Below are 24,616 nucleotides of genomic sequence, written 5' to 3'. Positions count from 1 at the left end.
TCGTACGCAAATCTACCAGGAGGCCTTGTTCTGAGAAGAACGGGCAAGAAACTCAGCAAGCTTTACCCTCCCTCTACATTACAATTTTTGAAAGGAAAATGTCATCAACCACAACGTCATTAAAGTTACATAAGTAAAAATAAATAAATATCTGTTCTGTGATTTACCACATTCACCATTACACACATATTCACAACACTTCAAAGATAACAAAACTAATTATAACAATATAACCACTTGTTTTTGTGTTCTAGGTAGTCATTACCTGTGGAGTAAGTAGTACTAAGTAGTAACAGAGACCTGATCACCGACTTTACAGGAAAACACGGAAAAATGTTCTCCTTTGCCCTATTATGAAATATCGCGTTATAAGAAATAAAACACACCTCATCACACAATTTCCTTGGACATGCCGTTAGGTATAATAAACAACCTGACCAATAACTAAATATAACAAATAGTAATGAATATTTAAGTAAGCAGAGTATCTGTAACAATAAATATTAATATTTTAATTACAAACTAATAACTTACACATAGACATAACATTTATTATTACATATTTATTACACACACACGGAAACACAAAAAGTAACAATAATCAAAAAATATAAAAAAGAATGAAGGATAACAATTGTTTTTTTTTTTCTTTTAAAGAAAAAGGTACGTTTTAATTGTGTAATGCTTGTGTTCTGTGGTTGTAATTGGCCCTAGCAACTGTTCTACAGTGCTGGTAATTCTGCCAGAGACCGAAGCAGCTAGTTTGCGCCTTAGTAGAAAAAAATAAGTTTAGTAGGTATAAGTTAAGTAATGAAGTCATGTGTAAATAAAATTAAAAATAAGAATAATTGTTAAGAACTAGATAAATAAATATTTATAAAAGTAACTCATTTTAAGTAAATTCGTAAACGTAGAAGCCTAAATTAGATTTTTTTATTTTTATCACCCTCGCGTTATGTTTCAAATAAATAACGGTATCATGTATTTTAATAAAGACTCATGGTAAACAATAAGTATAAATTATTTCCATTTTACTGTTTTTCATTATTATTCTAGACGTAAACCGGACGATGTGTGTGAGCATGTCGGTAAATTGAGTTCGAACTCCAGCTCTGCACAAATATAATTTTCTTTTAATGGGTCTAAATTTGATTGTACTTTCTAAACTTGGTGCAGAAAAGGTCGCGAGAAATCCGGTTTTCTCTTCAAATATCTTCTCATTTTAGAAAATCAACGTATCAGTCAAGACAGTAAGACCAAAAACGTCACAGAGATCTAAGGTAAGGTCCTTAATGTAAGCAATATATTATTACTATGAAAACGCAATACATATACACCACCCTGCTATCCGCAAATACTTCAAATTCTCTGTTGCATTGTTATCTATAAAACTAAAAGCTACTTGTGATATGAAGAATATATGAAACCTTCGCGTTACTATTAAATTTCCTTTCCCATATCCTGAAGTAATCCCAAATATGCCATACTTGTAGTATCGGGAACATAACAGCCAACTGATTACTAATAGTTTCTCCGCTAGGGTCCAATGTGTCGGTGAAAATATACACCGGGAAAACTGAGAGTACGTCCAGATAAAAGCCAACGGTGGCCATTTTCTGCTCAGCTATCTCCCTGACAGTTTCCTTTCTTACCTTCTGTAAGATTATGTAGCTATGTTATTTATACATAATAAGTACCCTTGTGCACAAATATGTATGTAAGTAAAAAAATCAGTGGCGCTACAACCTATTTTTAGGTCTGGGCCTCAGATTTCTGTATCTGTTTCATGATCATTTGTTTATCTAATCGGTGAGTAGGTGATCAGTGCCTGACATTCGCCGTCGACTTTTTGGGTCTAAGGCAAGCCGGTTTCCTCACCAAGTTTTCCTTCACCTATCGAGCGAATGTTAAATGCGCACATAGAAAGAAAGTCCATTGGTGCACAGCCGGGGATCGAACCTACGACCTCCAAGTGGCCAAGTGGCCAACACTGCTCTGTATGTAAGTAAATATCTATTAAATAATAGTTTCTACAGGTATTTTTTGTATTTGTACCACTCATTTGTGTTTCCATAACATTTGATATTTAAACGTGGTTTTAGCTCATTTAGTGGTTAGGCCATTCGATGAACGTTGAATATTGTATTATAAACACAATTTAGTAATTAATTTGAATCTGGATGGTTGTATATTTGATGACTTAATAAATGTCAGTGAAATGATAAACAAAAAATGATAAGTTTCTTCCCACTTTACTTTATTTAAATAAATTATTAGGCACGGTCTACGACGTATATTATTTACTGTAAAAAATGGACTAATAATAACTGATTCAAGATTCATCCTAATCGCTGTGTTGAAGTATGAAGAAGAGGTTGTAAACATGAATATACTCGTACATATGTGTAATGTACATTATGTCGGAGCGGTTCGCAGTTATGATATAGAACTGCAAAATGCAATCAAAGAAAAGTTCTCTGCCAAGTCTAATAACAGTCTATTCTGTCAAAGAATATTTTTACTTGAAAAGTTATCTTGCAAAAATCTTGAAAAGTATTTCAAATTGAATAATAATTTCATAGGCTTTCATCTCAGAGTATTAGGATAGAAAATTGTCGAGTAAGTGCTACTACGTTCTGCTTCACTAACTAAATATAATCTAATATATAAAATTCTCGGGTCACAATGTTCGTTCCCATACTCCTCCGAAACGGCTTGACCGATTCTTATGAATTTTTTTATGCATATTCAGTAAGTCTGAGAATCAGCTACTATCTTTCTTTCCCTAAGTGATAAGGGGTGTCCACCCCAAACATTTATTTTTTATTTTTTAGACAATTTTTTTGTTTTTATTTTTTTATGACACAACATACAAAAATACATACCACGCTTAATTATCATCTACCCTCTACGATCAACGCCTATTTTAAACTTGAACTAAATATAAAGATGATATAACTATTAAAATGCGGGTCTATATGTTATCTATTACGATAGAGTATTCCGTTCTAGCAAAGAATACTTCTACTACATTCCAAGTGTACCTTCTCAACAATAGCAGTCGTCAGTTGTATATAGATGTTTAGTAACAATCCCGCAATCACGATTGTACTCAGTACTCGCTCCCAATCGTGTTGTACTGAATTCAAGGCTAAGTGTGGAGACATGAAGCAAACGTATAGGACCATAGCGAAATGTGTTATGTCGAACATATGCGTCTAAAAAAACAAAGGCCTTGTTAAAGCGGCAATGTAGAGCTGACAAATTAAATACATACAAAGTACGTACATATTTCAATAGTAAATTTTTACAATAGTAAAAATAAAAAAAAATGTTATTATGGAACATAAGATACAGCCTTGCGATTCTGTAACTCACTAAAACACAGAGCGCTAATGGATGTATAAATAAACAAAAGATAATTACGAAATCAGTATCAGGCTCCAATATCCATGGAAAGCTCGCTCTGAGACAAAGTCGGGGGGAGTCCACAGTGGTGACATTTCCCGTTACTTTGTAAAGCTCTAAGTAGTCTGTTGTGAATTTCCTGTGCTTTTTATTGTTCTCATCTAAATGTAATTTAATAATACGTTGAAATGTAATTCAATTATTTAATATTTTTAATAAAATATTTTAAGAATTATGAATTTTATTTTTTATTGCATTTAACTTAACTCTGAAAAAAACTTAACCTTCCAATTGACGTCACTAGTAATACGAGTATAATTAGTTTTTTTGAAATTGGGAATTTTCAACACTATCTGCCATATGACGTCAACATTTGTAGTTTTTTTACAATTATCATGAATACGATTTTCGTCTCATCTATGACTTATTGGTTGGTCCATAGAATAAATAATGGCCATATATAACATTCCTGTGTTATTATTGTCCAGTTATTGTTGTCAACAGTCATCTAAACGCCGGTAGATTTTTATTTTTTCCTCATTTTGCAAATTCTTAGTGCAATTATCATTAAATAAATAATATAAATTGCACTTTTATAACTTAGACTACATATTAACGAACCTCTGTAATACATATGAGAATCATCGATAAACATCGAGTTCTCCTCTCCGACGTCCCACAAATGATCCTTAAGTACCTTCATAGGTCGGTATCGAGTACGAATCAGGCGGGAATCGTTTTCGTCGTGTTTCAAGATGGCTGCCTACAACAACTTAAAACTTACAACACGAACTTTGAGTTTACGAATATATTTATTTGAAATATGTTAGAGCGGCTGCTTACGCGCAGAACTAGGACTTTTTATACAAATGTTTTAAACGCTGTGGAAGTGTGCTGGGCCCATTGGCTTTTACTGATTTAATATGGGGTAAGAAAGAAAAAAAGGATTAGAGTTAAAATGTAAGTAGTACACATATAATTGATGGAAGATGTGTATTTTCTAACGAATAATAATAATTGTTTATTTATTTCCAGAAATACGTTCATGACAAACACATATCCCAAGCTCCTGATGAAGTGAGAACTGTATTTCAGAAGCCTGTGACTTCCCATTTACATGTATTAACAATATCGAGATGAATTACAATAATTTAAATAAATAAATAATTGAATAATAAAAGTAATTTATGATGAATTTACATCCATATAATTTAGTGGATTTTCCACGTCGTCATATTTAAATACTGAATGAATGCCATAAACTCAAAAAACCGCTCGACCGCTTTCAGTTTTTATCACCATTAGAATGCTACATTCTTCCTTAGTTACGTAGACAACATTTGTTTTCAGTATAATTTGAAAATTAAATACCCAGCCGAAGCCACAACCAACATGTAGATTAATTTGTTTATATACCTGACGTGATTTGGAAGTGTTTAGTCGTAATTCGACACTTTCGCGAATTTTCTGAAGTATGAGAGGATTGTCTGTCATTGCTCGTAAAAAATCTGTTCGACGCAGAACCTGGAAGAAACTAAGTGATATTTGCTAACCCGAAATAGAATAAATATATTTGAAATAGTTGAATTATACCACTTTTTTAAAACTTAATTGTAATGAAATATAATTTACAGCAGAAATATTATTCTAAAGTTATTTTTATGATAAATAGTCCTGTAATTTTTATTATTTTTTTCTACTTTCCTCATTCAATAAAATTTTACAATCATTTTTTTACAAGACAATCAAATTGTATCCTAAATTTAAAACTAAATTTTTTTTTAACAGTGCAATAAATTTTTATTTCCTGCACTACCAAATGGGGCCATGGGGCACTGGGAGTAGACTTAGGGCTAACCATTTCTGTGTCTGTGACCATTTCGATATACAAATAGAATCGTCAGAAAGAATCTTTTCGGGAATCGAGCCCGGAAAACCTGACATGCATTCACCACTAAGCCACAGATATCAGTATTGATTGCATATTCATAAAAGTTTTTGCTTTTCATATTAAGTGTACCGTACCTGCAGTTCAACGTACGTAGCGGCTTTCACTGAAACTTTTGATGGTATTGAATAAAAAAGGCTTATTTCTCCCAATACCTATAAAAATATTCCTCATAAAAATTCTAATTAAATTTACACTGGATTCATTTACGACTGCCAGATTTACTGAAGAATATTACATAAAAATATTGATACATGCAAATTTAGTGTTTTAAATGAATTTAATAAATTTTAAGATTTAAAGTTAATTCCTTTATTAATTTAAACATAGCCCACTTCTTATATAGTTTGTAATATGATAAATTTGTTTCTATAATTATTTGAATGAAGATTTATGATGAGCGTTCGTCGTTTGTTTTATTTTTATATATTTTTGATGGTTTATGGACAAAGCAGTACTTCGTGATTACCTCGATACGATTCCTACGAATAAAAAATCTACATAAAAATACAAAACATAACGCTTTTAAACTTACAGTGCCCTCTTTAAATGCTATCATAGGGCTTTCGTCATCTTCATCAGATAACATTTCGATGACGCCTCGTTTGACACAAATCATACCGTTCTTCACCACACCTTGACTCCAGATATATTGACCGCTCAAATATAACTCATGTCGCATTAGTAACGACATGTGACGCATGAAGGCTTCATCTAGAGAAGTAATTGCGAAATAATAAGGAGAATGTTGAACCGCGAATGAAGACCGCGAGTTTTAGTGTGGAAGATGCTAGAACCGTTTGCAAATAAAAATTGTTTCGGGTTCGAAGAAATTGATTGGTAATCCGTTAAAGAATGATAACTGAAACATTTCATTCTAAATTCGTAAGTAATATATTTCTTACTTACGAATTTATTGTCCCAAGTATTTATTTAACAGTTTGTTGATAATCTCCAGAAAAAAATGAACAATATTTACAATTCAAAAGAAAATATAGCCAAAATGTACCAATTATACGATGAACATTATGTATTAACAAAGACTTTATATATTTTGAGTTATGTGGGATTGTGCAATGTGTGGAGGTGTATAAGTGTGTGAGCGTTTTTCGGAGATATTAAAAATTCATTTTATTTGCTTATTTCCCTCGATTTAATTATTATTTATAGTAGATAGGGTAGTTATACATTAGTAGTATTAAGTAATATAGGTTTGTTATATATTAAGTCGCTTCCTGACATCGGCAACTGACCACGCGCTTGTCACGCAAAATTGCTCAGAATAGCTAGCAATTCATGCGCTCAACTTATTTATTTTCCCTACAGTGATTGCGTGAAAAACATCATTCGAATAGGCCGCTCGCTGCTTTTGTAAATATTATTAATTATTCTTTGTACTTTACAAAGTGTCTCAAATAAATAATTCATATTAATTATTTAGCTTACCAGTGTTTCTCAAGAGCAAGGAGTCATGAAAAAGACCGACATTTATGTCAAAGATAAGTTCCATTTGAAAAGGAAAGGGTAGTGTTTGTAAGTGATCCGACGTAAGTACCCCTTCCTTCATCTGCCACAACTGTTCTTTGTATTGTTTAGACTGTTCTATTAGGCCCTCAGGCGCTCCACGAAATTTGAGGTAACGGATCATTTGATGGTACTAAAACAATAGAATAATATATCCTCTATCCCTCTACTTAATGGTTGCTAACAAAGGTCCTTCAAAGGCTCAAGCCTAGCCTTGAGATATACTTTTATATATAGAATTAACAAGTACAATAAATTCAGATAAGTATAGACCAGCGTGAATTATAAAGAATTACTTGGTTATGGATTTGAAATAAAAAAAATAGATTTCGACTAGTTAACCTGAAACTACAGGCATTAACAACTGTAAGCCCCATAGTCTAAGAAGAACAACACGTGCCGGTATATCTAAATACAATCTAATTTACACAATTAAAAATACTGAAACTGAGGTTTGATTTATGTCCTATCAGATTGAATATTATGGGTGATGCGCAGTAAAGGAGCTTTAAAAAACTAAAAATTCTATACGTACGTATTCTATACGTACGTACATATTTTAAGGTTAGTCATTATTTTTTGTTATATCAATTTATGTTAAAATATTTAAGTATAGTTTAATTAAAAGCTTTGTGTACTTCGTCGATAAAAAATGTTGACCCTCACATTACGCATTTTTTATTGACACAAAAATCTTTATAATTATTTTACGATACATATATTAATGGAAATATACCTGATCAACAAAAATAGACCATCGATATTTCTCCAAAACAAATTCCCAGGCCAGACTACCAATAAATCGATACCGTATGAACACATATCCGAAAAGCATTAGAAAGGATGTCAGCCATTTTTCCGAGCTATGCTGAAATAATAGTCTTTCTTTAATCTATGTACGTATAAACGAAGAGACTAAATATTGTGTATGTATGATCCACCGTTCAACCAATTTTTTTTTTCCAATTTATAATGAATATAATTTATAATATATAATATTGGTTTGGAATTTTGCTTGAAAATTAAAATTCAAAAAGGTATAATGTACACTTATGAACATCAAAAAAGAAATATATATTTAATGCTTCTAATTATACATTTACTACTAGTTCTCATATCAAGGGCGTAGAACGGAAAAGAAGAACTGACAATAAACTCTCCGCCACTCTTTTTAATCGCCAAGTTTTTTGTTTTACACAATGTTTGTAAGGAGCTGCAATCATTACACCATGTTCCACATGACACCTTAAGTAATCAATAGTTAATTAATCATAATAAAATAAATTAAAAACACAGATTTGTCCTCTGCAGGAGGCACGGTGAAATAGGAGCATGCACTTAAATTCCCATGGGAACACCTCGCAAATAATTCAAAAGTACATTAAAGCCTGTATGTAGATAAAAAAAATACATATTTTATACTTACTAATGGAAATGAATCTCCAAAAATACAATTGGACAAGCGACACGTACAATAGTACCAACAACTTAAGTAGCTGTAAAAACAATTTTAATAATATTAATAATCAGGCAACACTTAATAAACAATTAAAAAAATATTTTTGAACTGTCTAAAAATATTCATGTACGCATAATTCAAAATACTCGAATATTACAACAGAATTTGAGTGATTTACCTGTTAAATTGCAGCTTCTGAGCGTTCATTTCGGATGAAAATTTTAATATATTAGAAGGAAACGAACTCGCAGATGTCAAGTGTAGATAATACCAAATACAGGTGCCACCGTGTAAAACCAATGCTACTATTAGCGCATGTTCTATGAAATACAATTTCTTTCGTGAACTGCCCATCTGAAATAAAATACCACGGTTCTACTTAGATCCACTAACAATATAGATAATAATTATATAAAGTGTTTGCGTAATCGTTTATTTAACACAATGAAATCCAAACTGCTAAAAACGCAATATATAGCAATTGTTGTATAGAATTGAAAAAACGGTACTGTCTTATAAACATAGTAAATAGACAATCATTTACAAAATTCGTGTAGAAACGTCTATGAAAGAAGCCAATACAACCCCGTAGTACGTATTTTAACAAAATTGTCTATTTTCATGTTTATAAAGTATGTAAAAACATTTAAAAATCCAATACTCACAGAGTCATTCAAGTTCTTGAAATAAACAAATATTCTATAAATGCGACATATTTCTATCCATCGATTACATAGCAATATATTTTCATAACCATTCGTATTTTTTGCTGAAAATCAGTAATTGTAAGTTTATTAGATAAACGGTAATTTTTATTAACGGACGTTGTCAAGGGAAAGAACCTCGTTTTGTAAACGGACAGCGACAGTTAGGGAATCAAGTTCTATTCCCAGTTGGACGCAGATTATATTTAAGTTATATTATATGGCCTCAATATCCTTGCAAATATGCTTGGGCCCCTTAGATAAAATTGATCGGATCCTAATGACCCTTTAGAGCAGTGTTTCCCAACGTGGGGCCCACGCCCCACAGGGGGGCAATTTGATTGTCAAGGGAGGCTATTCGAAAATTTCTCAAAATTATTTGGAATTTAAATTTCAGTTTTTCATTATGTTTGGAAAAATTACTTACTGTGTCTTATAAGCCTATAATTTAACAAGAGAGATAGTAAGAGTTTCTTAAGTGAACAATTTTTTTTTAATATTACATATTATGTATGTTACTAATAATGCGGGAATAAGATGCTAAGGCTAAGGGGGGCCTGGCACAAAAATGGTTGGGAAACACTGCTTTAGAGGCTTGAAGTGACTTCAATTTTTCTGATCCTTATTTAACAATTGATTTTATAACTACAGAACTAGATAAATAAATGAAAAACTACTTACACAATGTAGAAATGGGAATAATCGTTATGAAATCATAAGCAAGTAACGCATAGTTTCTCCGATAAACGCGTATATAAAGTCGTAACACGGGCCAAAACGAATGCAGACAATGCAATATTACGTCGATAAAAAATATTATTTCTCCACACATTATTAAATAATCCAAATAATGCCAGGTTTCATCCAAATAGAAGGCGATAAGAAAATGTATTATATATTTGTATATTACCACTAGCAACACCAGAGTCTGAAAAATCATTTTGACCTAATAACAGCTACAAATAGCAACAGTTTTAAGAATTTTTTGGGAAATAGTGCGAACAAAATATCTCGTCATGGTCGTAGAACAATGTCGGATTTGAAAAAAATTCAATCTGTTTTAAATTTCAAATTACAGTAATGTGACGGATTTGATAGAAACATGTGATTTTTCTAGAAAATTTAATGTTATTGTTTTTATTTGGTTTCAAAACAAACCCTTTTGTTTGCTTATATGCCAATTTTCATAATAACAGAATCTGAATTAAAATAGTTATGACAAAAACTAACATGATTATATTATTTTGAAATGGCTGCCCTGTACAGTTTACTATTTATCAGATCCGTCACTATTCTACGACTATGACGATCTGAGTGTAATATCGGTTTCGTATCCTCCTTCAAAACTTAGACCTGCGACCGTACGTTGTATCGTCTAACAGTGACAGCAATATTGAACCCGATGTTTTTGTATGCAAGTTCGATGTAATTCTCTTAATATAAAAAAAACTCATTATTGACATCGGCTGTCGGTATATATTGGAAATTACATAGTTCTGACCTATCCGGCCCTGTCTTAAGCAATGTCTCAATCTCATATGTGTATTAGTCCCGTACGTACTTGCCATTTTAAATTCCAAGACAGCAACATAACAGCTTTAGTAATACCTCCCAGTTTTCTTTCCCATAGAAATTGCCCTCTCCATGTCCTTATTTTATTTTTAGGCAAATTTACTCTACTCGCGTGTGTTGCAATAGTCGCAATTGTACTAAAAATTTACCATTATGAACCAAATCATTTAACAGTGTTCTGTCTTTCTATCTGTATCCTGGGCGTTTCCCTGACAACTACAAAACTCCTAGATAGAGGAGTATACAGAAGAAGAGATGACTTTTTACTTATGTACTAGAAACAGCGTTTCCTGCTTAAGCTTGAATTTTATTTCACATTATACATTATCGCATAATGTTTAACCGCTATATACTTGCGGTCCCAACGTAACCCTTTCATTCATATTTATCTAATCTTTGGTATAAGTGATATGCCCACAGTCACGGGCTCCTGAAATACAGTTCTCACTATATCAGGAGCCTGGGATACGTTATTGTAGTCCGTGTTTATTGCAATACATTATTATCATTATGTTTGGTAACTCGTAATCGGTTCATGATCCTGGTACACTGCACAATAATAATAATAATAATTTTATTAATCAGACAAATACAGTCCATTGATTGATTAGTGAGTTAGTAACAATAGTTTCTTAAGATCTATGTTAGTAGAATGAAATGTTAGTGAAAGAAAACAATGCACATAGGTGTAAGCCAAGTGACCACAGCTTTTTATTATTATATATGGAACATTAGTACAGAACGAACTAAACGCAAAAGTAATACAGAACGAAAAAATCATTAATTTAAGGATATAAGTAAAATAGTTAAAGAACTTCAGCACTAACCCAGTACCAATCGTTCCAAGGGAAGGTTCGCTAACACTTCTCAACATTTTAGACAATATTTGTTAAGAAACACTTCTAAATGCTAATCTTAAAGACGTAGCCATCTTGATATTTTTTACTTGTATTTAATTTTGTTCGAGTATTCTGTAAACATCAAAATAAAAATGCCACAGTATAAGTCATGTTAAATGAACAAGCAATGGCGTATAATCAAGGCGACCTAGCTATTAAAGATAATGTCAACTACATATATGTAAATAATATACCTATAGCTTGATTTTTTGGTCAAAATAAGTATTTGAGTGAGTGTTTACAATTAAAATGTCACTATTGGTTTTTTTTTTTTCACTTAAATCGTCAATTGCCGTAATTCCTTTAGTAAACAACCCGTGTATGTAATCCTTGAATGTTCTCACAATTTTATTTTAATTGTTTACTATCAAACTACTTACACAATTGTTTAGTTACATATTCATTCACTTACTAGAATGATTATAATTTTCATCTAAACCCCTTCTCACGCAAAAATAAACAAAGTCAATTGACATTCGTAAAAAAAAAAGAAGATACATAATTTAACGTAAATCTCGTTTGCAATTTGAAGACAATTACTGTGTCGGAATTTCTAGAATTTATGGCGAGCATAACTCAGCAGAATCGCTTGTAACCCAATAGTTAAACTCTCTAGAACAGAGTAACCGACGAGGCGAATCCACTCAAATAAAACCAAAAAACTTTAAAGGAGAAAAATCGTTGAGCGGTGATTCTGCGAAAAACTACTGAATAGAACCATTACGCGACGACCACTTATGTTCATTGGAAAGAGATTAATAAATCTCTTCAGTAACGACCCACTTCTATTTTTAAAACTAATTTTAATTACTTATAATAAATTGTGTGCAAACAAATACTGCGTATAAGGCAAACCTAAATTATTAACATAATTTATTTTGTATCATTAATTTTGACGGGACCTGACATTGCGTGCTACCATAATTGATTCTTTTAGCTTTTGGGTGCTTGGACGCGAAGGACGTGTGATAGGTCTTCTTCGATTGATTTGTTCTGTAAATACTCTTCTACTCTACTAGAATATATTAAGTTCCTACTTAATATATTCTCAGACAATGTGTTTTGTATGAAATGCCAGTTTTGTTTATATAAAAATCTAAATACATATCCTTTAAGTTCTCGCGATAATATTTTGTCTAAAGAGCCTTTTGTTTTGCGTCAGTTGTTAGATTCACAAGTCAAGATTGAAATGCCAAGTTAAATTACATTTTAAGTTAAATAATCTTAAATTAAAAATACTTTAAATTAAGTTCTACTAGTTACTAGAACACACTTAAGAAAAGTCAAAGGAGGAAATTCTTTATCAAAAATAAATACTGGTTTAGTTCATGCACAATCTATATTTGTATAGTGCAATTATCAAAGGTCGTATGGACCTTTAGCTTGTACGGATTATCTAGTAGTGAAAAATCTTCATTGATTATATTCTTGCTTCATTGATATATACGGAAATGCTGGCCCCAACAAAATACAAAAGACAATCGATTTTCATTATCAAATGAGTCTGTTTCATTTTTTCGCCGCGAGGGTTTAAAGTGTTTGATTAAAAACTCAATAGATTTGAGAGATATTTGCTTAGGGTACTGTTTCTGTAGAAAAATATTGTCATTTCAGATACTTATTTTAGACTTAATTAACCCGAAATTATTGCATTATTCACATAACGATTTGACCACTTTATGGTAGCGTCAGCATTATTCTGGAAAGAGGGACACAACCAAAAAATATGTAAGAAAGAATGAAAAAAAAATTTACATAGAAATATAAAACTAAATATAAAAAACTTTTTGATTGTACCCACCCAGCGCAAATCCTGTAAAACCTATGAAAACACTCTGGTCCTGAAAAAATCTAATAGGTTCTCACTAATACCATAAATGAATTATAAACGGTACTTTATTTTAATTTAAACAGAAAACTAAGAATAATTTATTCAGAGCGAGGCGTGTGGAGGAATTCATTTCCAAACGTTATTTTTGTGAAATCCCGCGAACCCTGCGCTCATGTAATATGAAGATTAAAGATCAACGAATATCCTTCCCCCAAGTATTAATCGTTTGTTGGGTATTTATAATTAAAATTGGCATCGAAGTTTGTTCGTATATTTATGCCTTAATTTATAGAATGTTCTTGAACATACTATTACATTACATATGCTATATTACATGTAATTTCAGAATTTCAAGCTGTGCATTTTGGTTAGTAAAATAATAAAATTGAGAAGACAGTTTTGGTATCACTCATTATATAATATATATGTAGACTTTTTATAACTTATACCTAGGTGGGTAGATTTTGTAAATTTAGAATCAAATTAACATCTTTTCTGTTGACGTTCATAAGTGTACTTGGTTACCTAAATGAATAAATTTATTTTGTTTGCGTTTGGTAAATATATCCTTATATTCTATATTCGACAACTTTGTCGAATATAGAATATAAGGATAAGGATATGTAAAAAATAATTACAATTATGAGCAATATATGTATATTTTGTAAGGAAACCTACATCTTTTTATGTGTTCGGCTTTTCCTTAATAGTTAGGTTTCGATAACTATTTTAAATTTTTGTGTCTCAGTAATTTATACGAATACCACTTTAAAGAAAAATCCGGAAATTAAAATCTACAAAACCGAGTGCAGTTTCAAAGGCAGCTCATATTGTACAAAGTTATAAAGTAAGTGAGTGATACACACGAACTAAATTTGTTTTCCAGAATATTGCTTGCCGTAATAAGATACTAATCTTCATACTATACAGAACAAAGTCGGGTTTGTTCGAACACACAACAACCGATATTCATGGTTTTTTATTTATTTATTTATTCACACTTCGTTGCATTAAAAAAAACAAATAAAACAATATATACAAATTATAAGGGATGCAAAGGGCGGCCTTATCGCTAACAAGCGATCTCTTCCAGGCAACCCTAAGAAAAACTAAAAAAAAAAAAGAAATATGATGAGTAAAGTGCATGAAGAGCATAACCAAATGTTATATTAAAAAAAATTATAGAACCTTATTCTAAAGTAGTACAAAAAAAATATTAATAAAACAAACTAAAAAGCTAATCTCACAGAATGGCGATGCAATACAAAAGAAAAGGAAATACAATAATTACACAAGTCACGATTCATCAGGATAGAATAAGGTTAAGAAATATTTATGCAGAAGAGTTCTAAAAGATGATAGGGAGGTAGCCAATCGTATGGCCTATTCCACAACTTAATGGTGGAGATCCTTTTATTTATTGATTTTGTCGAAATAGCAGAGTAACTATTAAAAACATTGGATAATTGTCGAAAAAACAAAGAGAAAGAAAAAAAGATCCAATACAAAATGTTAATTGGTTTCGTACCTGTCAAATATTTAATGTTCATCGCGTCGATACGGTAAACTCAAATTAAAGATCGTAATACGTGTACGTATTGAAACAAAGGTTTCGAATCGACAAGATATATCCACATTATTAGGATAATGGCTTATTATAGATTTATAAATAATTGAATACTCTGAGTATTGAAAAAGGATTGACTATTATATTGGATGTCAAATATTTATGAGTGCGTTCAGAACTTATTTTGTGTAACTAAGGAAAATATATCAAAAAAAAATAATTTTGGGTTATCTTAATAATATTAATTTTGTATTTACTGTATTACATTCATAAAATCATAAATTAATTTCAGCTAATCTGTAACATGTCATTCTTTGTCTGTTGGGCGGTACGAAGTTCGCCGGTATCTTATAAATAAAACTTACATATTGTTGCTCTGGTAAGTAGCGAATTTTTGAGTCGAAATACCTAAAAATCGAGTGCGTAGCCGTCCGTTTCACTGGTCGGTACGCTTCTTATAGGGCCCTAAGTCATATTGGAAATACCTAATTTAAATTTTGAGTAACGTGTTTAAAAGAAAGTGCTATTATCGTAGCATTATTAATAATTCCTTTTAATCCAATGAGATAGGAAAAATATTAAAACTGAATTTATTATTGTATAAGATTAATCCCACTGTGTCCCTTACAGAGTACTTACGTAACAAAACACAGGAAGCGACAGCATTTTCTGTAAAAATGTATCGTGCGATGTGAAGGTGGTGCTTTGTACTTCGCTTCTAATTAGCGCCGTGACGTCACACAGAGGCTCGTTTCAAAGTTCTTTATAAGGGAACTATTAGAATGAGGAGTCAGCATAATGGCCTTGTGATGTTGCGAGACTAAAACTCGGTACACATGACAGGGTTTTATATAAATCTAATTATCAACTATACAGGGTGGCCAAAGAGTCGTGGATCAAACGCAAATAGGGGTTAGATGGGATCATCGGCTGCAAAAACTGCAAAAATTGTTCTAAGAAAGATATTAGAGCCACTTATGCCCATGTGTAATATCTTTTCAAAATCCCTATTAAATGCGCCAAAACTTGTAATACAGGGTCACTTTTCGGTAGAGTAGTTTTTTTTCACAGTGCGGTCCGAAGTAAACAAAAATTTATGATTTGAGAAAATTTTACATCGGATAACTTAATAAAATATTATCTTTAATACACCCAATAAACAACCATAAATAGCAACCTAATGCAAGAACTCATCAGTACCAATCTAGTGGATATTATGAAAAAGATACAGGTGTAAATTTTTTCGAATTTTACTACGAATTAGTATTTTAACTCTGCAGGGGTTGAGCTGAAGGACCTCCCGTAGAACAATTTTTTGCAGCTGATGACCCCATCTAACCCCTAGTTGCAATTGATCGTTAAACTCATATTTTCCTTATGCACACACATAAAATAACAAGAAACACAAGACTGGTATTACTACTGCCTTATCTTCAACTTGAGAGTAGGGAATGTTCTACAGAAAATATAAAGGGGCTATTTTCAAAAGCTTAGAAATATTTTATACTAATGATTGAAAAAGGTACAAAAAAGTCAAAGTAAAACAAAAGACAAAACGCGTTTCATTTGTGTTTACATTGTTCAAACGGAAAGACGTGTGGTGTCAGGTATCTGTGATTAAACTAGCGATTCTACTGACCTATTATATTGTTAATATATTTCCACCCCTAGGTTTTTTAATTATATTGAAAACCTGCAACCTTGTTTTTATTATTCACTCCTGTAGTATGTACACCCAGCCTAACAGTGGCACAGGATTACTTCACAATGTATGTCAAGTCTCATCGGAACCAAGTACAGAATAATAATTAACATATGCGTATGGCAGTATTCAGCGAAAATTGCGAAACAAACTGATACCAATTATGTTATAATTTTATTTATGTATTTATATACTCACGCTTTTTTCCCGATGGGGTAGGTGGAGACCACGGAACTCCGCTTGCTACAGTCCTGACATACCTTCTCTCGGTTCATCCACTTTCATGACATTCACCAACCAAACTCGTCGGTTATGGGTACTTTTGACTCATCCATTTTCTATTACGTCTTAGATTTGGTCCAGAAATGTACGACAAGGGATACACACGGTTGCCTTATATATCGTAATCGTAAGCGGGTTTTCATTCATACTTTTTTACATCGGCAAACCTTTTTGTATCCTTGTCACTACGTTCTCTTTGTGGTATACTGCCATAATTATAATATATTTATTCATATTTTAAATAACATGGAATAATAATAATGAACTAAATGACAGACCTAATTTCATAATAATTATTATAATTACAATGTAGATTAAGAATATTGTAAATACTATATATTTGTGTGTTATTAAAGTTAGATAATAAAAATATTGACTTATAATGTAAAATCAAAATTACGGTAATAATCTACATTAGGCTCTTTTTTGGAAATGTAACATTTTTTTTTTTGTTTGTAAATATTATATTCACCGTACATATTTGTCATATATACTTGAACATTCGATTGGAACTTAAGTTCCAATAAAAATAATAATAATAATAATACCGCAATAATAATAATACTTTATATAAATACAGTTGTATAATTTATAATTCTATGAAAAAACACTATATACCGACCAGAAGGTTTCTTTCGATTTTAACCTCGAATAAATATATTACTGAGAAACGTATTATTTTATACTATGATTTATTTTTAATTATTCATAGAGTGCATATTTGAATCAAAATAATTTAATTTGTAAAATAATTAATAAATATTACATTCAAATATTTTTCATTCAGTGTTCACTGTGTTTAATTATATATTATCAGAGACGTTGAGAGAGGCAGAGCTATAAATTTTAATGTGAATCTGCATAATCTCTGCCCGAGCTCTACTCATAAATTAATACGCATAGATTCGGATTTATTTTACTACTTTATGGGATTTTTAAACGTTTTATTTCGGGTAAAGCTTTTTACATTTTACAGCTTTCCATTTTTAAAATGTTTTAAATATTCATATATCTCATATTAAATTCTCTTGCACTACTTTTTGTATAAATTTAAATTCTTCCAATATTGTAATATCGGAACTAGACATATAATAGAAGCAGTAATAATAAAGAAATTTATGTAAAGGAAATAATGTATTTTTGCAATTCTTGCCTACCTTATGTAATTTAATACTTTTTTTTTCTTTTCTCACAGTGGTTGCCTGGAAGAGATCGCTCGAAAGCGATAAGGCCGCCAGTTGCTCTCCTTTTTATTTAATTATGTCAATTGTACTATATTAATGTATATGCAACGAAGTGTTAATAAATAAGTAAATTCTTAACAAGGGCAAAAGATGATTCAAATAAAAACAAGTCTTTTGTTGACTTATGCCTGCATTTAGTCCCAATTAATAAAACTGATTTGTTCATCATTTACCGTTGTTCATAGTTTGTTTACTGGACCGAACAATGAAAGTCAGGTGCAAACACGGCAACGCCTTTGTGAGCTCACAATGAACATAACTAAGGACTCTTCGTCGACAATGGGAAAGGAAAATAGCAGCGAAAGCTTGTTGGGATTCGTATAACTTAATCGCAAATATACGGACGAGGTGTAGGTTTTATTAAGTAAAGTAGGTTACATACAACAATTTGTTATTCTGTTGTAAAATGTTGTTATTTTAATGCTTAGTTAACGAAATTTTGTACCTTCAACCTGTTTGCTTTGCTTTGCTTGTTCAGTTTCGTAGTTGGATTTGGGAAGTACGCTTTTGCGATAGTACAGTTTAATATTGATAATAAATAACTTATTAGTGATGTAAATAAAGGTTTGAAAATTTAATGTCTGTTAGTCTGTTATGAATGAGCCAGTGGGTTTAGTGTCACTACTAAACATCTATATACAGGGTGGCCAAAAAGTCGTGGATCAAACGCAAATAGGGGATAGATGAGGTCATCAGCGGCAAAAAATTGTTTTACGGGAGGTCTCCAAGGTCAACCCCTGCAGAGTTATGATTTATTTTGGTTTTTATATGAAATTTGACTTTTTTTACTAATTCTTATTAAAATTCGAAAGAATCTACATCCTGTATCTTTTTCATAATATCCACTAGATTGGTACTTATGAGTTCTTGCGTTAGACATACTATTTATAGTTGTTTATTGAGTGTATTGAAGATAATATTAAGTTATACGATGTAAATTTTTTTCAAATCAAAACTTTTTGTTTATTTCGGACCCCACTGTGAAAAAAAATTACTCTACCGAAAAGTGACCCTGTATTAGAAGTTTTGGCGCATTTAATATGGATTCTGAAAAGGTATTACACATGGCCATGAGTCGCTTAAATACCTTTCTAGGACGAAAAAACAACAACGATTCGGCCTTATGATAGATTATTTACCTACCTGTGACCAGTACTGTGTGAATCGGACTAGATTCAAAAAATTGGACTATGGCTGGAGGGTTATGTAGGAATTTGATTAGACGGTGCAGATTAAGAATTATGGTCAGAGTCAGGAATTTTGAGCATATTTTATTGTAAAATATTTTGTTTCCTACAAACAACCATTGAGAAATAATTGTTTTAATACAATTATTATTTCACAATCGTTGTTTGTAATTCTTCCTAGAAAGATATTAGAGCGACTCATGGCCACGTGTAATACCTTTTCAGAATCCCTATTAAATGCGCCAAAACTTGTAGTACAGGGACACTTTTCGGTGGAGTTATTTTTTTTTCACAGTGGGGTCCAAAGTAAAGAAAAATTTATGATTTGAAAAAAATTTATATCGTATCACTTAATATTATCTTGAATACACTCAATAAACAACTATAAATAGTATGTCTAACGCAAGAACTCATCAGTACCAATCTAGTGGATATTATGAAAAAGATACAGGATGTAGATTTTTTCGAATTTTAAGAAGAATTAGTAAAAAAAAGTCAATTTTCATATAAAAACCAAAATAAATCATAACTCTGCAGGGGTTGATCTTAGAGACCTCCCGTAGAACAATTTTTTGCCGCTGATGACCTCATCTATCTCCTATTTGCGTTTGATCCACGACTTTTTGGCCACCCTGTATATAAAAGAAAGTCGTGTTTGTTACAACACTTATAACTCGAGAACGGCTGGACCGATTGCCATGGTTTTTGATTTGTTGGATTTGTTTCCGTCCCGAATAGCAGAATAAGCAATAAAATATCGGATAAGTTACCGAATAACAATTAATTAATTAATTAATTTTACGAATGCAAAAACCATATGGTGCCATCTGTTGACAAAACTACGCATCATTTTACGTCGAATTCGTGTCAGTTCAAGAAATTCCGATCTTGAGGTGAATGAGGAGATGCATAACCATGCTTTAATCCTGATCAAAAGATGTTGGATATCAGAAAGTGCTTAACATGCAGTATCGCCATATTGACGCTAGAGAGAAGATGTCTAATGTGTAAAACTGCCATTCTTCTTTCGCAATGGCAAGCAATAAAACATTTCTGTATTTGCAAAAGAGTTGTATTAATGTAATACTTAACATTAATGAAATCCTAAAATAAGGTAAATTGAAGTAACAACGATATTATAAGGTTGTAGGGCGGAACGAAGTTAGCCAGGTCAGCTAGTTTATAATAATTTAATAAGTTCTATTACACTATATCAACTAAAACAACTATCTCTCTTTTCGCATAAAAGTACTCACTTTAGACATAGACATTAGACATATTATCATATTATATTACATCCAAAAAAACACACACATAAACACACAAAATAACAATAACTTTTGCGAATTAATTTATTAATTTTAATGTACACCAACAACTTAAACATTCAATAGACCACATACCAGACACATTTATGGGCTTTTACGGTAGGCGTCCAATTTTTTTGCGCCAAATAATTCGCGGGAAATATAAACCAAGAACTCCAGCCCTGCGATTCTGTAACTCACTTCACGAACTCACACAGCGGTTTTCGCATCGGCGGTCGCTCTCAAATCAGTCGTGAAGCAGTCATTTTATGATTTGGCATTCTGAAAAGGTGGGAGCTTGTACTTTATTGTTTATCAGAATGCCAAATCATAAAATGACTGCTTCACGACTGATTTGAGAGCGACCGCCGATGCGAAAACCGCTGTGTGAGTTCGTGAAGTGAGTTACAGAATCGCAGGGCTGGTTACAATATTTCTAATTTACATAGCCAGGTCAACAATCTAGAATCTACCAGTTATTTTTGTGTTTTCTTAATCCAAATTGCACTTAAGATAGATATAAAAAATAGCGATAAAGTGTATATAGTCCCTACGATTGCCATCACCTAGTCACGTAGCAGGATATAGAAGAGAAAAATCCGTGATTGAGTTATCGCCGAGAATAGTGTCGACTTTGTAACGCAATACGCTACTCACAGGCCATTAGTATCGGATTGTGTTACACTTAACCTAGTTACGAACATACTTAGAGTACCTTGATCAAATTAGACTAGTGACTCCATATACAAAAAATATTCGAACAATAAAATAATAGAAAATTTAAATTTACGTACACGTGAAAGGTAGCATACAGCATTCTTTATTTTGAAACTTGTTGTGTAGCTCAGAACCACGGTGTCAAATTGTGCATACTCGGCGTATTAAAGAACGTGGGATACTTAAGCATAAGTTACTTGGAATTAAAATATAATCTAAACATGTAAGAAACCAAACGTGTGCAGCATCGAGGTTCCACACCTTGTAATTAAATTATAAGTTTTATATTAATTAAAATAGTTTAAAGAACTCGTTTTTTTAGACCTCCGATGTCCAACATAATAAAATGTCCTAAATTTCGGGTGCTTTTGCTATGGTCTCGGATGGTGCAAACTCGAAATAACAGAGGTGAGAGAAAGACAAAAAATCATATCTAGTCTAATACGCGTTAACACGATACGTCATGTTTTTACGTCCGTTAGACCAATCAGAATCTAACGTAGCGCCAAATCGTTTTTCTCACATCTCTGATATTTTGAGTTTACACAATCCGTGACCTAAGCAAAGGCACCCAAAACTTATGTTTTACGTTGCATTTACATTAACCTCACCTCCCTGAACAGTTTACTTCATCTTAATTTTAATGTCAGGAATGTGATGACTATATATTTATCAATACATAATTAAAATGCATGAGGGTAAAATTTTACGGATACGTCACGAAGATAGCGTTTTTGTCGAAGAAAAGGGAGAGAGCGATTGAGACCGATTGAGAGAGAGTGAGAAGTGCGAATTACCTTATAGAAATTCTATTATTAAAATTAAAATTTCGTAGAGAATTTATGAAATATTAGCATTTTATATTTTATGCAAAATAATTTTCAAATTGTAAATCACGAATTTTTATTATCGAAGAAATAAATTTAAAATATTAAATTTATTATTTCTAATAATTTTTGACACTTTTAATATCTTAATGACAATTAAATTAAATTAATAACATATCTTCCTTTTTTCCTCCCTCTAAGTTATGGAATTTTTTACATTTGTATGAATATGAACAAGACTTAAAAATTACTTCGGCAAAGAAGTTTCAATTCTGACATGTGTACTTTGTACGCACGCACTTTTTTTAAGTATATCGAATGAGAAATAGATAAAAGTTATTATCGCATAGGCTGCAATATACTATAGTTATGGCCACTAATAGAGCTCCATCAGAGACGGAACATTAGGTTTGAGATTAGTTAAGGATTAACTGTAACTCTAGTCACAGGCCACTTAATCTTATCTCGAACCACACGAGTTAGTCAATTAGTCGTTCGTTAAATCCTCTACAGTTGGTACTTGAAATTTTAACGACAACGCTGAAAGTTTAATGCACTTAGGCGAGTTATCCTCTCTTATCTTTGGTTGCATTACTCAAATGCCAATATTAAATTTTAGACGTTTTGCGGACACAGATAATCAGCTGGTCTCTGCAAATACGGAAAGGCGTGCTTTAGCTGCTATATGATATAAATATTATTCTCTGGGTAGAGAAAGTTTTTAACAATTTTTGAAGTTATACTTCTTTAGGCGCGTTGTGAAAAATTGATGAGAGTGACATTTTACGATGCACCGTGACACAAAATTAACAGAATGAAGTTGCCCACGGAGGATGCTACGGCATTGGACACAATTGAAAAACAACATTCGAATAATAATAGAATTTATATTATCATATATATCACTTTTTCATATATATCACTTTTTCATTGTAATTAATTATTTGCATGCAATCAAAACCTATTTTTAATAATGCCAAAGAAGTATAACTTCTTACGCGCGTACATAAGTACACGCACCCTTTTTATACAACAGGGGCCAACTAGGCTCACCTGATGTTAAGTGTTACCGCCGCCCATTCTCACTGTCAATACCAGGCCCGCGAGTTCGTTGCCGGCCTTTTAAGAATTGAGATTAGGGTAAGCCTCTCGGGTCTGTATTCTAGAACGTCAGTCAAACGTAGAGCTTGCAAATCTTGACATATTTGACAGCGCTCGATAGCGGAGATTGTGACTTGAGATTCCTTTAACTATACGGGCCTTAGCCAATTCTGCGGTTCGTAAATATGTAGATACGTTATATAAGTTTTACTAAGTACTAAAAATACTAAACCAAGCTAAGCGTCTATACGAACAACTATAGCCTCTTTGTATGTGCTTCTTTTTCAAACTTTCCCATTTGTTTAATAACTTAACTAACTAACGTTGACGGTTTTTTACAATATTTGAGTCAAAATATTTTCATTATTTAAGTACGGCCCCGTTAATCAATGTGACGAACAATTTTATTAATGAATTTTTTTTAATTAAATAAACTTAATTTTAACAATAAATTACGTGGTTTATTAAAACCATTTAATAAAACATTGCTGTTGTCTCATTGAGACATAAACATATCAAAGCTCATAAGGTTTGGTTTAAACGTTAAAATAAACTTTAGCAATAAGATATAAGAGATAGTACAGAAATCACTCAATAACACTAATTAAGTTTACCAAGATTGCTCAATTTGCTTCGTATCTTTCAAATAAAATTATTTGAGTTCAAATTTTAATTAAGGAGCCAGTCAGCCTGTCAATCTCCAAACATTGAATAATGTCCTCGCAAGATGACTCCGGATTTAATTAATATCCGGGCAACTGTACCCGGTTATTAAGTTTGCGTAGAGCAGAAAACACAGCTACTGTTATATAGTGCTACTTATATATATCAAATTTGCGTCCAATAGATATTATATTTTTTAAATTATGCCCTGTTTAATATTGGTTTAATCAATGTTAGATAAAAGATACTCGGCGGAAAGTTAGGACCGTTTTCTTAATCCATGTTTTAAATTGGCGATAACTATGCATTGTTACTATTATAGTATTTAAACTTTTATTCCAAAAGAGTAAAAATAGTGTTTCATGAATATTCCTAAATGTCATTAAGAACCTATTAATTTCGCCCTGAAAATTCGTGTTTTATTGAGATATATAATTAATGTTGTAACAAACAAAGTTGTAAATAACAAAAATAATGCTACACAGAAAATACGATTAAGGAATATTATATCATTTATAAAAAAAGACAGTTACTCACTCGCTGGCTCTGAAACTCAAAATCTTGGCCGCTGAGTCGAGAAACTTCCAACGCATACTTACTGTCTCCGGTCTCGTTACTTCATTAGTAACGGCGCAGTCAGGTTGATTAGATAGAGTAAAAGGCGTTATCGCTAC

General features: G+C 31.8%; 1 protein-coding gene across 1 annotated transcript in view; it reads right to left on the bottom strand.

Annotated features, from left to right (window-relative positions):
• LOC125055559 overlaps nucleotides 1-11,489 on the bottom strand; it is a 38,544-nt gene extending 27,055 nt beyond the window's left edge. The window contains exons 1-16 of the mRNA XM_047658019.1: nucleotides 11,443-11,489; nucleotides 10,605-10,752; nucleotides 9,725-9,971; nucleotides 9,005-9,108; nucleotides 8,518-8,693; nucleotides 8,307-8,376; nucleotides 7,617-7,748; nucleotides 6,803-7,013; nucleotides 5,892-6,070; nucleotides 5,434-5,511; nucleotides 4,825-4,932; nucleotides 4,030-4,171; nucleotides 3,427-3,569; nucleotides 3,045-3,218; nucleotides 1,428-1,655; nucleotides 387-488 (exon numbers count right to left, since the gene is read on the bottom strand). Of these exons, the coding sequence (XP_047513975.1) occupies nucleotides 387-488; nucleotides 1,428-1,655; nucleotides 3,045-3,218; nucleotides 3,427-3,569; nucleotides 4,030-4,171; nucleotides 4,825-4,932; nucleotides 5,434-5,511; nucleotides 5,892-6,070; nucleotides 6,803-7,013; nucleotides 7,617-7,748; nucleotides 8,307-8,376; nucleotides 8,518-8,693; nucleotides 9,005-9,108; nucleotides 9,725-9,971; nucleotides 10,605-10,752; nucleotides 11,443-11,489 (2,289 nt within the window). The remainder of the gene's footprint in view (nucleotides 1-386; nucleotides 489-1,427; nucleotides 1,656-3,044; nucleotides 3,219-3,426; nucleotides 3,570-4,029; nucleotides 4,172-4,824; nucleotides 4,933-5,433; nucleotides 5,512-5,891; nucleotides 6,071-6,802; nucleotides 7,014-7,616; nucleotides 7,749-8,306; nucleotides 8,377-8,517; nucleotides 8,694-9,004; nucleotides 9,109-9,724; nucleotides 9,972-10,604; nucleotides 10,753-11,442) is intronic.
• Nucleotides 11,490-24,616: the final 13,127 nt, after the last annotated feature.

This window comes from Pieris napi, chromosome 13, assembly GCF_905475465.1.
Source record: "Pieris napi chromosome 13, ilPieNapi1.2, whole genome shotgun sequence".
In the NCBI taxonomy this organism is placed as follows: domain Eukaryota; kingdom Metazoa; phylum Arthropoda; class Insecta; order Lepidoptera; family Pieridae; genus Pieris; species Pieris napi.
This window is presented reverse-complemented; position numbering and strand designations above follow the sequence as displayed.